General features: G+C 41.9%; 1 protein-coding gene across 1 annotated transcript in view; it reads right to left on the bottom strand.

The window, feature by feature from the left end:
• Positions 1-4,265: 4,265 nt before the first annotated feature.
• Positions 4,266-15,335, bottom strand: part of ZNF398 (zinc finger protein 398) — a 35,577-nt gene continuing 24,507 nt past the window's right edge. The window contains exons 5-6 of the mRNA XM_043966675.1: positions 9,789-9,902; positions 4,266-9,191 (exon numbers count right to left, since the gene is read on the bottom strand). Coding sequence (XP_043822610.1) covers positions 8,032-9,191; positions 9,789-9,902 — 1,274 coding nt within the window. The 3' untranslated portion in view covers positions 4,266-8,031. The remainder of the gene's footprint in view (positions 9,192-9,788; positions 9,903-15,335) is intronic.

Raw genomic sequence — 15,335 nt, forward strand, 5'->3', positions numbered from 1 at the left:
TAAGGTTAACTTGAATTTGTCTGCATAAAATTCAGTTTAAAACCTATATCTACCACGAAGTCTCCATCCCAATAACAATTACCACCTAAGATCAACTTACCACCAGAAAAGGCAAACAATCTAGAAGGAAAATTCTAAGGATACTGGGATTTCTGAGCTAGAAGTGAAGACAGTGTGGGGTGGTATAGAGTAATGCATTTGGAATAAGAATCACCATTTATTCAGCACCTACTACATGCCAGGTGCTATGATAAGCTTTGGGAACACAAAGAATAGCCCCCCCAAAAAAGGCAGTTGTATATGCAAGGAACTGCCAGGAGGGCAGTCATGAGATCACAAAGTACATAAGGGGGCGGGGGATGAAAAGTAAGGTATATGAAGGCTGGAAAGGTAGGAAGGGGTCAGGTTATGAAAGGCCTTATGATTTTATATTTGATCATAGAGGTAGTTCACAAGGAACCCCTGGAATTTACTGAATGGGGTGTGTGTGTGTGTGTGTGTGTGTGTGTGTGTGTGTGAATGAGAGAGAGAGAGAGAGAGAGAGAGAGAGAGAGAGAGAGAGAGAGAGAGAGAGAGAGAGAGAGAGAGAGAGAGAGAGAGAGATCTGAACTTTTAGGGAGATCAGTTTCATTGTTGAATGGAGAAAAACTTGAAGGAGACTAACCAATAAGCTATTCTAAGAGTCTAGTCATGAAGTGATGAGGGTCTGCAATGAGGTAGTGGTAGTGTTAGAGGAAAGAAGAGAGAAATGTTGCAAAGGTAGAATCTCCAATACTTGGCAACTGATTAGATATGGCAGTGAGAGTAATATTGTCAAGGATACACCTAGGTTGAGTCTGAGTGACTGGTTAGATGGTGGTGCCCTCAACAAAGAGTCATAAAGAATGCAGGAATAGAGAGGGTTTTAGAGAAAAGTTAATGAGCTCAGTTTTGAATCAGTTGAGTTTAGATATCCAATAGGCAATAGGTAGATGTAAGGCTGGATATAAGCAGAGGTTAGGGCTGGATGAACAGATTAAAGAATCATCTACACTGAGACAACTCAATCTACAGGAGTAGCTGAGATCATCAAATGAGATAATATAGAGGAAGAAGAGGGCCCAGGACACAGCCTTGGGGGTTATCCTGGTTAGTGGGTCTGAAATGGATGAAGATCCAGCTGAGGAAAGATCAGATAAGGAGGGGAACCAGCACAGAGTATTATGGAAACCTAGAGAAGAGTTTTTCTAAGACAAGAGTGTGGTCCACAGCATTAAAAGCTGCAGAGGTCAAGAAGAATGAAGGTTGAAAAAAGAGGCCATTAGATTTGGCAATTAAGAGATCATTTGGGGAATGGCTGAACAAATTACGGTACATTAATATGAAGGAATATTATTGTGCTGTAACAAATAATGGAAATGGATTCAGAAAAATCTGGGAAGATTTATATGAATTGATGCAAAGTGAAGTGAGCGGAATCAAGAAAACAATTTATGGACTAATGCGATTTTTTTTTCCTTGTGAGGCAATTAGGTTAAGTGACTAGCGTAGGGTCACACAGCTAGTAAGTGTCAAATGTCTGAGGCCAGATTTGAACTCAGGTCCTCCTGACTCCAGGGCCAGTGCTCTATCTACTATGCCACCTAGCTGCCCCCATAATGCAATATTTTAAAGATAATCAACTCCTGAAAGACTTGTAACTCTAATCTAACACAATAACCAATCACAATTCTAAAGGACTCGTGATGAACCATGTCGTCCACCTCCTGAAAGAGGACAAACTCAGAGTGCAGAATGAAGTATACTTTCTTCTATTCCTTTTTTCCTTGGAACATAGATAATGTGGAAATGTGTTTTGCATCTCTACACATATTTGTAATGGGTCTTATTTTTCTTGCCTTTTGGGGGGGGGCGGGGCAATGAGGGTTAAGTGACTTGCCCAGGGTCACACAGCTAGTAAGTGTCAAATGTCTGAGGCCAAATTTGAACTCAGGTCCTCCTGACTCCAGGGCCGGTGCTCTATCTATTGCACCACCTAGCTGCCCCTTTTCTTACCTTCTTAATGGGTGGGGGGAGGGAGAGAATTTGGAACTGAAAATAAAACAAAACTGAATTAAAAAAAATAAAATGCTAAAAAAATCATTTGAAATTTTGTATACAGCAGTTTTAGTTGAATGATGAGGCTGGAAAGCAGGCTGCAGAGTTTAGAAGACAGTGAGAGGAAAGGAAATGGAGGCACTTCTTGAGTTTAGTCCCAAAGAGGAGGAGAGATCTAAGAAGATAGGTAGAGGGCATGAACAAATCAAGTGAGGAGTTTTGAGGATGAGAAAGACAATGGGTATGTTTGTGGGTAGTAGGGAAGAAGTCAATAGACTGAGAGATTGAAGATAAGTGAGAGTGGGCAATCTGCGGGAGAAGATGGAGTAGAATGGGATCACTTGATAAAGGATTTGCGTGTAAAAGGGTTTGCCTTGGCAAGAAAAACCACCTTTTGATGTGAGACAAGGGTGGGAAAGTGGCAGAAGGCATCGGAGTGATTGTGAGATGAGGGAAGAAGAGGGAGCTCTTGGCACAGAGCCTCAATGTTTTCAGTGAAATATAAAAAAGTAAGGGCTGGTGGTGTTGTGTGGAACCATGGGAGCCTGAATGGATGAAGAGGTTTGGAAAAACTGCTGTAATGAGTGGGACAGTGAATCAATTAGGGAGGCTGCCTTAAGGCAAAGAAGCCCCAGTTGAAATTTAGTAACATAAATTTGTAGTGGGTTCAGTTCAAATCCTAGTTTTGCTATTTAAAACCTGTGTGATTTTAAGCAAGTCACTTCACAGCTTTCTGAGATTGATTTCTTTTGTCTATAAAATAAAGGGGTCAGATTAGATTTCTGAAGTCTCTTCCAGCTTTAAATTCCCAAAAAGAATCTCCAACAGTAAGTTGATTATAATTGACCCAATTATAATGACAATTATAATTTATTATAATTGACTTGATCACCTTCTATACTTCCGACCTTGCACTTACTTACCTGATGCTGTAGAGTTTTCAGAGCACTTTTGGTTTAATATCTCATTTAATAATGTCTATATCTTTTTTTTTTTTAGTGAGGCAATTGGGGTTAAGTGACTTGCCCAGGGTCACACAGCTAGTAAGTGTTAAATGTCTGAGGCCAGATTTGAACTCAGGTACTCCTGAATCCAGGGCTGGTGCTCTATCCACTGCGCCACCTAGCTGCCCATGTCTATATCTTAAAGTAATTGTGAAGACAAAATGGGAATGCATATGAAACTACTTTTAAAGCTGGAAAGCCTACACAAAAATCAGGTAGCAGAATCACAGAATTCTATCTGGCCTTTGGAATCTTGTCCAACTCCATCATTTTATAGTTGAAGCAGAGGGCCAGAAAGGTGCCAATTTATACAAAGTCGCATAGCTGTTCAGTAGCAAAGACTCTTTGCTTTGTTTTGTTTTTCGGGGCAATGAGGGTTAAGTGACTTGCCCAGGTTCACACAGCTAGTATGTGTCAAGTGTCTGAGGCCAGATTTGAACTCAGGCCCCCCTGAATCCAGGGCCCATGCCTTATCCACTGCATCACCTAGATGCCCCTAGAAGAGAGTCTTGACCCCAGTTTTCTGATTCCCTGTTCAGAATTTTTTCGATTGTAATAACTAAATCAGTATTTAGGGAGTGCTATATAGTCAGTTTTGTGCTAGGTATTATGGAAGATACAAAAGATTTGGAAAGCAAAGTCCTCGTTATGGGGGAATTTATACTGCCAGCGTTCCATTTTCTAAACTTTATTGATTAATTAGATTATTATCATAATTTTTTTTTGGCGCGGCAATGAGGGTTAAGTGACTTGCCCATGGTCACACAGCTAGTGTCAAACGTCTGAGGCTGGATTTGAACTCAGGCCCTCCTGAATCTAGAGCTGGTACTTTATTCACTGCACCACCTAGCTGCCCCTCTTCTAGACTTTTATCAATAGCATGTTCTCCCCTCCCTTCCCTGCCCCACACTCCAGGGGGTGGTTGGAGGAATGGACCTGTGATTTCATGTGTGGGGGCCTTCTCATGTGGAATGTCACTGGCAGCTCATCTGTAACGTACCATCTTAGAGAGTTGCCTGATACACATAGAAGTCATGCCTTGCCTAGTCCCACAGCCAATACTTGTCAGAGGCAGGACATGAACCCAGATCTTCCTGACTCCAAAGATGCTTCAGTACCTACTACTCTACACTGTCTTTCTCCCCACTGGTTTTTACCAAAAAATAAAAACTCAAAGCATGAAACTTTATCAAAACTCCTATGACTTTATTTGAACTGCTTACTCAACAGTCCCTCAGAGCACCCTGGTCCCTTTTTTGGTGTGCCCCTCTGCTTTTGGCTGGGCACAGATGTCTTCCCCACTTCATGTTTGCATTCTATGGTGGGAAACTGGTTTCTCTTTTTGTATTCACGAATATAATCTAATTATTTGGGATGTTCCTTTCGAAGCTTTCACAGTTGACATACACTGTGACATGAAGTATATTTTTGTTTATTCACGTCCACTGAAAGAAAAACTAGAATACAGAGTAGTGTTTGTGAAGGGACAGTTTGAAAGGGTACACATTGCTCTGAGAACACTCTTAACTCTTGCTCATGTTGAGGTCACAAAAACTGCTAAGACAAAAAATGCTCCTTGCACAAAACATCCATGAGCCAAACAGGCTGCTCTAATCTAGAAATATGCTCCTGCCTACGATGGAGCTGAAGAGTGAAGATAAAGCTTCACAGGCAACCCAGCAGCCCCACCAGGAACCAGAGGAGACCAGGGAATCTCTCCCACTGGCCTCTGAGGGATTCATTCACTTATTCATTCCCATCATGTCACCCTCAAGTACTGCAGAGAGACTTCTGGGGTGACTTCTACTGATTCAGACAGTCTCCTCTTTCTGCAGAGGGGGTCTGAGGATAAACCCATGAGTTACCTTTATACTATATGAAGCAAGTGGGAGCAAAAACCTAGATTTCCTAATCACCGAGGCTCTAAGGATTCCTTTTATTAAGAACAAAATCTTTTGATGACGGTAAGTCACAGAGGTTCCTGATGTTACCCCAGGGCCCGCAATAAGGTACCCCCAATATTGGGTCAATAGTGAAGGATAATGACCATTTTTCTTGCTAGGTAACAAACTAATTTACAGGCTGATTATTTACCAACGTTCACCAATTTGCATGTAGAATAACTGTCATCCCACAAGAGACAATGAAAATACCCAGCAAAGAGTGAGTCTGTTTATTCTGATCTCCTTAATAAACCAATTGGATTAATTAGTGATATAAGTCACTGCTTGGCAACTGACAATTACAATGGTTGAAAATGGTAGAGGAGATAGATGATATCTGTGTGTAAAGGCATGAACTTTTAACTGAAAGGGAGGGCAGAGTGGTGAATAGTGGGGACAGGCTAGTATATTTGTTAAACTTTTCTGCCACAAATGAAGAATACTGAGAGAATCCAGGTGAGACACGGTTGGCTGCATCTGGGACCTGTGGCTGGGGATCATCTTTTTTGCCTAGGAGGACTTATGATCTTGTTATCTTAAAGCACCTTTTCAAACTCCAGTCTAACAGCTTAATCCATTCGAGGGACCTGAAGGATCAATGTGGAAATTGGACCCCAGACATCTTTCTAAGGGCACAGCCCTTAGACACTTTTCTACTCATGAGGTTAGTCCTTTTATTTAAGTAGCAATTTGATTGTCCACATTCTGATCTTCAAAAAGCAAATGATTTTTTTTTTCTGAATTGCCGGTCTGGGGTTCTCTTCACTAGTCAGGGAGTGGGAGATTAGAGGAGATGATCATGAGTCCATGTTAAACTCCCAGTTTGTGTCAGTGCTGAGAGCCTGACACCTGCCGTCCTCTTGTGGCTTCTTCCTAGAAAATCTGTACATTCTTCTGCATTCAGTATGTTGACTATGCCTCATAGAATTACAATATCTTAGCTCTGGAAGGTCTTCTAACAATTTTACAAACAAGAAAACTGAGACAGAGAGGTGATTTGCCCAAAGTCACAAAACTACTTAATGGCAGAACCTGGATGTCCTAAGTTCTCGCCCAACACTTTCCACTACATTTTACAAAGCCTTTCTGTTTAAAATGCTCAACATCACTGCTAGTCAGGGAAAATTATGCCATCTGTGTGAGAGTTAAGGTCAGAATGTGAGGGAAAGACATACCTTCTCACTCAAACCACCAAGTAAAGGTCTTGCCATTTAATACCACAGACTAAAGTACTCTCTGAGAGCAGAAGAATACTTGGTGAGAGATGCTGTTAGCCTTCCTCCTTCTGGTTGAGGCTAACAGCCTCTCCTGTGCAGGGCTGCAGCTTCTATATGAGAACACTACCCATGTCTCCCGTAGGTTCTCTATTCTTAAGAAAATACATACAATTCTAATAGATGTGGGTCAAGCTTCAGCCACAAGTTTTTCCACCTTAACTCTGTTGTCCTATTCAAGTCTGCCTACATAAGAAACTGAAAAATAATTAAATGGGTTTTTGACAGGAGAGGAGGAGATGCTGCCCGACTCAATCACATTCTGCATTTCTGCAGAACACTTCTAGTCTTACTTGTTCCTAACACCAGCTGTCTGAGATGAACTGGCCAGGGATTGTTCTTAATTTACAGAAAGGTAAATTAGGGCCCAGAGAAGGAAGTAACAGGCCCCAATGCGATGAGAAATAGAACCAGGTGGCTCAGTTGCTCCAGATGACTGGGGAACCCATACACAACAACTAATGAACTTGTGCACACAATAGCCAGTAGCCCTGAGAGCATGATGGGGGCAGATAGGTTGTTTATGTACAAGGAAGGGCCAGCTACCAGCTAGGGAGGAAGCTTTTTACCACTTTCCCAAGGTAGGGCCAAATGGGAATGAACATACACTTCCTCTAATGATTTGAGCCAGCCACATTACCAAATGACAGTTTCATTGCTAATGAAACAAATAACGAGAGGCTTCAGCTAGTTTGAAAGCTGTGAGTTGTAATCTTTTCTGCCATATATAGTCACAAATGTCCAAAATATCAGAAAGAGAAAAGCTAGCTTTTTTTTCTGTAAAGACATAGAAAAATGTATAGATTAGATGTATTCACATCTAAAATTGGTGGCCTTGTCACAAATCTTGGGCTGTGCCTTTAGAGACATGGCCTGCCATTTACTACAATGAATCCTATTTTTCAGATTTGGGGGTCAGGGATGGTATGTAGGCTGAGAATGCCAATATCCAGGAATTTTAAATTTCAGTAAAATCCTGAATACTAGAGAGGGAAGACTGTAAACCAAGCCAGTAAATAAGTCAAAACCAACCAATTCTCCTTAAGGAGATTCTCAACCTACAAAATTCAAATCTCTTACCCTGGGCTGATCCAATATTTAAAGAAAATCACATTGATTAAATCCAAGAAATCTTATAGCAGGACAAGTCTTGAGTTGACACGGATGAAGAAAAGGAATCTCCATCATGCTGGGTCTATTTCAGGGAAGATAAGCAGGAATACAAGTAGGTGGATCTATGCTGGAACCAGGAGGAGAGAGTGCCAGCCCTCATTTGGTGGCTCCAGGCCTAGCACTCCCCTCTAACAACCACCTCACCCACCCAGGGGTTAGGGAGAAGCTTCAATGGGCCATCAACTCCATAGTACAGGGAAGGTATCACGTTTTAGACGTTTTCCCATGCTACCGGCCCCTCCCCTGGACTTCGACCTACAAACTAATTTAGATTATCTGCCAGTGATTTACCAATTTCTTGCTTTCAGCCTCTCTGCAACATTATCACCTCTTCAGCTCATGTGATTTCTTCATAAGGACGGGGTGGGTGGACTCTTTTCAAGCTCCTCCAAGTTTCACAATGTGTCTTTGTTATTTGCAGTATTGGGAAGTTCCAAACAACCAGGCATGTCCCTAGTTAGATGTGAAATGCCCAAGGCGCACCAAAGAGCCAGTTTAAAATGCCCTCAGGCTCCCTGTCTTTGGGACTTTCCGTTCGCTGGGTAAACAAGAGATGAGGGGTTATAAAACACCCCCTCCACCGCCCTCCCCAGACCAGTGGTTGGTTTCTAGGCCATCAGCTCCCATCCCTAAGCCCGTGGGCTCCAGCCCTGGTAGGAGGAGGCCAGGGGGGTCTGGAGGCTGCCCGGGCACATCTCCATCACCACTGCAGCTTCCGTCATGGCCTGCTCGCAAATGGTCCTTGAGCGTCTGTTTGTAGCGGAAGCTCTTGCCACAGCAGGGACAGGGGTAGGGCCGCTCACCTGTGTGGATGCGCTGGTGCTTCATTAGGTGGTGCTTACGAATGAAGCTCTTGCCGCAGTGAGCACAGTGGAAGGGACGCTCGCCTGTGTGCAGCCGTTGGTGATTGAGCAGGTGCTCCTTACGCATGAAGCTCTTGCCACAGTCGCCACACTGATAGGGCCGCTCACCCGTGTGGATCATTTGGTGGCGGATCAGTGCCGAGTGGCCATTGAAGTCGATGCCACATTGAGGGCAGGAGAAGGGGCGCTCCTGGGCATGGCCCCGCTGGTGGAGCAGAAGACTGATCTTTAGGCTGAAGCTCCGACCACACTGAGCACAGCGAAATGGCCGCTCACCAGAGTGGCCACGTCGGTGGCTGGTGAGCCGAGACTGGTCAGCAAAGCGCTTGGGGCATTCCGGACACGGAAAGGGCCGTTCACCACTGTGGACCCGCAGGTGGTAGGTAAGCCGAGAGGGGTGCACGAAGCTCTTGGAGCAATGTGGGCAGGTATGGGCCCGCTCAGTTGTGTGCACGCGGGCATGGTTGCTGAGATTGGCCTGTTGGGCAAAGCGCTTAGGACATTGGGCACAGGCAAAGGGACGCTCACCAGTATGGCTACTCTGGTGGTCGGTCAGCATTTCCTTCTGGTTAAAATTCTTGCCACAACGATGACAAGGGAAGAGTTGCTGTTGCTCTCCAGGTGGAGGGGGCAGGGTAAGGTTGCCCAGCTGGGTGAAACTAGCCTGTCCCCCAAGGGGGTCAATGGGGTTACTAAGTGGAGGTCCAGAGGGCAGCACAGGTGGAGGATGCTGGCTCTTGAAAGCTGCATCCTGGAAAGCATCTTTTGCCACTGCTGGCGGATTGGCAGAGGGAACCTGGGCATCTGAACACAGAGGGCCTCCAGCAAGCCCTTCAGCTTTGATGGCAAGCTCATCATCTGAAAGAGAGGACCAGGGTTGTTGTACAACACAGAAACTGCTTTGTTAGCAATTCTCGCCACAAAGTAGGAGCTACATTCTACCTGGTTTTCACAAATTGCTCTGTGCTTTTATTCACTGTGATTGTATAGGGAAGTGATTAGTTCAAAGGAACAGAAACAGTTCAGTGAAGTTCTGAGGTGAGAATCCAGGAATCTAAGGTGTCATCTCTGCATTATGATATTCCCTGGTTTGAGATAGGGGATGGGAAAAAGCAAAGTTTGAAATTAAATTTTCCTAAGACATTACTTTAATCATGTCACTCACTTCCTTGCTCCACACCTTTCTCTCAGTCCCTTTCACCTAATGATCCAGCCTCATCCCACCCTCCTCATCTGCTCTTCCAACCCTTCCCCTACCTGAATCCTCTGCTCTAATGGGGCCGCTCTCCTTTCTTCATTCCCCCCTTTCCCCCAAACCCTGGTAATGAACCTCATTCACTTCCATGATTTTTCCAGAGTCCATTTTGCCTTTGGGTCTTTTTTGGCTCCTGTTAAGGCTGAGTTTTTCTGTTGCACGACACTGAAGGAGGGCTCTATAACTGCTCCGACACTCACCGGCATAGGTGCCTTTGTAAATGTCACTTTCCTCAGGCGCCTGTGAACCTTCCACCTGGGCCTCGTCTTCTTGTTTAATCCAAGACAGAATGTCTGATGTGGAAATGCCTGGCTCTGTTTGTGAGGAAAAGAGAAGCAAAGTATTTTGTTTTGTTTTTAGTTTTCACTCAGGAATTAAACAGACTATTGAATCAAAAACTGGAATGAAACATGCTAATCTAATTTCAAACCACTCAAATATTCACTTGTAACTAAGCAGTAAAGAAAACTTGCTAAATCAATCACCATTTCTGCACTGGAGATGTCCTAAAGGGATCTAACAATGTGTTCTCTTATTATCTAAAAGATCTACTGATCTTTTACCTTCAAAGTGCTTTTATCTCAATTTTCTTTTCCCCTCACAATAGTCCTATAATGCACATAAGGTAAAATCTCTTAATTAATGTAACATAACAAACAGAATTAAGTGCAAAGCACTGTTACATACTATGGATATAAAGATAAAAAATTATACAGTCTCAGGCATCAAAGATTTTACACTCTAATAGGGAACACATAAATAAATAAATATGATACGGGCTAGAATGTGATAAAGAAAAAGGAAAGATAAATACAAAGTGTTATAAGGAAATTTAAGGATAGAGAGATCACTTTCCAGTGGGTGAAAGTAAGGATGAGGGTGGGGAGGAGGAGATGGGAATCACTGAAGGTTTCATGGAAGAGGTGGCACGCACCTCTGCTAGGCATTAAAGAAAAGAAGGAATTCTGTAAGCAATGATGGACACCAAGCTTATGGGATGGCCTACATGGATGGAGCAAGGCAGGAGACGAGAAGAGAAGATTAGGGAACACGTTTGTTTTAGCTGGAATGTAGTGTGTGAAGAGAGTAATGTGAAATAAGGTTGGAGGAGATTGTTCAAGACTGTGGAGAGCTTTAAATGCCAGGCTAAGTATGAAGTTTGTACATGATTCTAGATACAACATGGAGCCCCTGATAGTTTTTGAGTACGTGAATAATAAAATCATATCTATGCATTAGGATGATTCATTTGGCCATTATGTGAAGGATGCATTGGAAAAGTGGGGCCTGTGATTATTCTAATTGTCGATGCTAGTGGTGATGAGGAGCTACACTAGAGTGGTAGCAAAAGGAATGAAGAGGAGAGGTCCAAAATAAGACATTTGTAAGGAAGAATCAACAAGTTCACTTGGTTGGATACAGGGGGTAGGGAAGAGGGAAAAGTCAAAGATGACTATATTTTTCAGTTTGAGTGACTGGGAGGATAATGGTGACATTAATGGAATTAGGAAGATTAAAGGAAAGAGGAAGTTTCAGGGAAATGATGATAATTCAGTTTTGGACATGCTGAACTGAAGATGTTCAAAAACATTCAGATGGGGAGATCCAGGAGGCAATGTTCAACTAGATGTCAGGGGAGAGATTATGAGTTGATTTACAAATATGAGTCATTTTATAGAAGTCATAATTAAATTGACAAGACTGGATGAAATCAATAAGGGAGATATGATAAAAACACAAAAGGAAGATACAGTTGAGGATACCAACATTCAGGGGATAGATGACAGATTAAAAAACGAAGCTTGAGAATGAGTGGCAAGAAACATAGGAGAAAACCTAGAAAGCACAATGTCATGAAAGTTCAAAGAGGAAAAAAGAGTATCAAGGGAGTGGTCAAAAGTGTCAAATGCTGCAGAGTAGTCAAGAAACATGAGCAAGAATAGAAGCCAAACTCCAGAAAATTGTGGAAACAGCTGGTCTTAAAGAGGAGACAATTTTACTCTTTTTCTAGAAATTTAGCAGTGAAGAGGAGGAAAAATAAAAGACATAGTTTGAGGAGGTTGCATAAAAGATAGTTTGAGGAGGTTGCAATGTCAAGTCAAAGTTTTGTTTTGTTCTGTTTTTAGGATAAGGTTAGGATAAGGTTAATTTGAGGGAGAGGGAACATGGTGTAGAACAGTGGAGTCAAACTCTAATGGAAAGGGATCTGTGCCAGCTGCATATTGATTTAGAAGACCACAAACTAACATTATGTATGTTGTAATGTATTTTTATTGATTTTGTGACACAGGGGGCAGCTAGGTGGCACAGTGGATAAAGCACCAGCCCTGGATTCAGCAGGACCTGAGTTCAAATCTGGCCTCAGACACTTAACACTTACTAGCTGTGTGACCCTGGGCAAATCACTTAACCCTCATTGCCCCACCAAATAAATAAATAAACAAACAAATAAATAAATTTTTAAAAAATGATTTTGTGATGCATTCCCTAATGACATTTTCATCTGGTTCCAGAGCTCAAGTCTGACCTCTGAAGTAGAGGTAGAAAGTAGCTCTCCTGGTTAAGAATGCTGGGGTTCAAGTGCCACCTGTGACACAAACTGGCTATGTGACCCTGGGCAAGTCTTTTTTAAATGAATAGCTTGGTTTTTTTCCTAAATACATTTTTATTGATTTTTGATTCTTTTTTTTTTTTTTTAGTGAGGCAATTGGGGTTAAGTGACTTGCCCAGGGTCACACAGCTAGTAAGTGTTAAGTATCTGAGGCCAGATTTGAACTCAGGTACTCCTGACTCCAGGGCCAGTGCTCTATCCACTGCGCCACCTCGCTGCCCCCAATTTTTGATTCTTATATTGTCTAATTTTCCCCTTGTATCCCTCTTCTTTCTCCCTCTCCTTTCCCAAGCAGCCATCCCTTATAACAAAGCTCCATACCTGAGGACTGCTCCTCTCACCTTTGAGGCCAAGCTTGTTCTTTGTAATTTCACAGCACTCCTTTATTTTATATCTTTTTTTTTTTTTTTGCAAGGCAGTGGAGGTTAAGTGACTTGCCCAGGGCCACACAGCTAGTAAGCATCAAGTGTCTGAGACAGGATTTAAACTCAGGATTCAGGAATCCAGGGCCAGTGCTTTATCCACTGCGCCACCTAGCTGCCCCCCCTTCCTTTCTTTTAAAATAAATTTTTTTTGCAGAAATATATTTAATGGGATTGTACATATGTAACCTATATCAAATTGCTTTCTGTCGGGGGGAGGGGAGGGAAAAGAGGAAGAAAAATTTGGAACTCAAAATTTCATAAAAACAAATGTTGAAAACTATCTTTACATGTAACTAGAAAATAATAAAATACTTTTATTATTAAAATTTTTTGTATGTATCTTTTGGTTTTTTTTTTAACGTTACCAAAATCCCTCCCCTTTCCTCACACTCCTATTGAGCAATTTTATACAACAAAAAATATTTTTAAAGAAACAGACCAAAAAAGTGGGGAAAAAAATCAGTAACTGACCAATATATAGAAAAGGCATGAAAATATGTGCAAAGTACCATACTTGTGGACCTCCCACCTTTGCAAAAGAGTAGGGTGAGGATGTCTTCCAACATCTTTTCTTCTTCTTTTTTTTTGGTGAGGCAATTGGGGTTAAGTGACTTGCTCAGGGTCACACAGCTAGTAAGTGTCAAGTGTCTGAGGCCAGATTTGAACTAAGGTCCTCCTGACTCCAGGGCCAGTGTTCTATCCACTGTGCCACCTAGCTGCCCAACATCTTTTCTTTGGAGACATGTTTGTTTTATGTAATTTTACAACTTTCACTTTGATTGTTTTGTGGCTGTTTATTCCATTTACATAGTTTTAACGGCTCAGCTTACTCTCTTTGTATGCGTTCATGTAAGTCCATGTTTCTGTGTGTTCATTATATCCATCATTTAATAGTAATATTTCATTACATCCATATAACAAAATTTGTTTAGCCATTACCCAATTAATGGCCATCTACTTTGCTTCTTTTTGCTTTTTTCTTTTTACTACCACAAAAAATGTTGCTTTAAATATTTTGGTGTATATGGAACCTCTCTTTTTGTCAGCAACCTCCTTGGAATATGTATCTAGCAGTAAAAATCTCAGGTTCAAGGGTATGAACATTTTAGCCACTTTTTTGGGGCATAATTCCAATGTGCTTTGTAGAATGGTTGTACTAATTCACACTTCCACCTGCAATGAATTCTGACCAAGCCCTTTAACTAGACTCTATGTTCTAAGAAATTCTCTAAGTAGAACAGAAGGAGCTTATATGCAATAGTAAAGAAGTTCTTCAATGGGAGATTCCCACCTAATGAAATCAAAGGTCTGGGCCAAAAAAAAAAAAAAGTGATGAGTATATTTAAAGCAGAGGAAGGAGTCATTAGATGGGGAGATATTGAAGATGAGAGGCACTGATAGATGGATCAAGACCTCAGAGTGGATGAAAGGGATGGGCTCAAGGGAATAAATGGAAGGAGTTAGTTTTGTCAAGGAAAAGTGAACCAGGATTCTCTGAGATTAGAGGGGAGAAAGAGAGGGGCCAGAGAGGCTGAAATTACCAGAATTATCCTGCTGAAGGTAAAGTTCTAAGGAAGGTCTAGCTCTCTCAAGTCTTCTTCTGTTGACTTCTAGTCCAATGGGAACATGGTAGAATAGAAAGAGCTCTGACCATGAAGCCAACAGACTTGGGTTAGAATCTTAGTTCTGCTACTTGCTACCTGTATGATTTTGAGTAACCACTTCCCCTCTTTGGCTCTCAGTTTCCTAACTCTAATCTGGTCTTGCCTGGTTCTCTGTATTTTGCTCTGACTCTGGCTGAGTTTGGGACAAAACTTCAGGTTGTGTCATGGCATAATCTAGAGAACAAAGAGGAGAGAAAAGAAAGTAAAAAGTTAGTGGGGACGACCCCATCCAGGTCTGGGAGTCTAGGATCCTTATGGGGAAAAGCTTTGAGCCCTTTAGTCTAGCTCATCCTTAGTGCTTACTCAGTTGGAAACTCACAGGTAGGTTCTATTCCTATTTGTATCATCCAAACAGCACTCTGTTTTGTCAAGTACCTTTTGAGAAGTACAAACCCATCAAAATGTGATATAGCCTGTCCAAAGGAAAGAGAAAGCTGAGTAAGACTGAAGCCCAACAGGCTATACTGGGGATGGGGATAGTGTGAAAAGAACAAAGATTTGCTGCTATAAAGAGGGGAGAGGAGACAGGAGAAAGAAATAGACAGGGTACATGGTGAGGAGAAAGAGAAAGAAGGGAGATGAAATGAGATGTGATAAATAAAATATTGTGAAAACCTAAGAGATTAATTAACATGTTAATTTTGCTCAATCACTAAAGTGAGAACCTCAAAGTAGGGAGACCACAAAAAGACTCTTGTCAATCATTCTTCTTGCTTTGGTGTCAACCATGACTCCTCACCTTCACTTACCCCATAATATACACATCTCATTTCCACATCTAGAACATCTCTTGAATTCATTTCCTTCTCTCTATCTACAAGGCCTCTATAATTGATCTCGGGCTCAAATTTCTCTCTCCACTAAGATCCACTCTTCATGAAAGTGTCAATGTCATTGTCCTAAAGCATAGATCTAATCATGCCACAACTTACTCAATAAATTCCAGGGATTCCCTATTACCTCTAGGATCAAATATAAAATCCTATAGCATTTAAAGTTCTTCAAAATCTGGACCTCTATTACCTTTCGAGCCAGCCTTATATTACC

This window comes from Dromiciops gliroides, chromosome 5 (assembly GCF_019393635.1).
Source record: "Dromiciops gliroides isolate mDroGli1 chromosome 5, mDroGli1.pri, whole genome shotgun sequence".
Classification (NCBI taxonomy): Eukaryota; Metazoa; Chordata; class Mammalia; order Microbiotheria; family Microbiotheriidae; genus Dromiciops; species Dromiciops gliroides.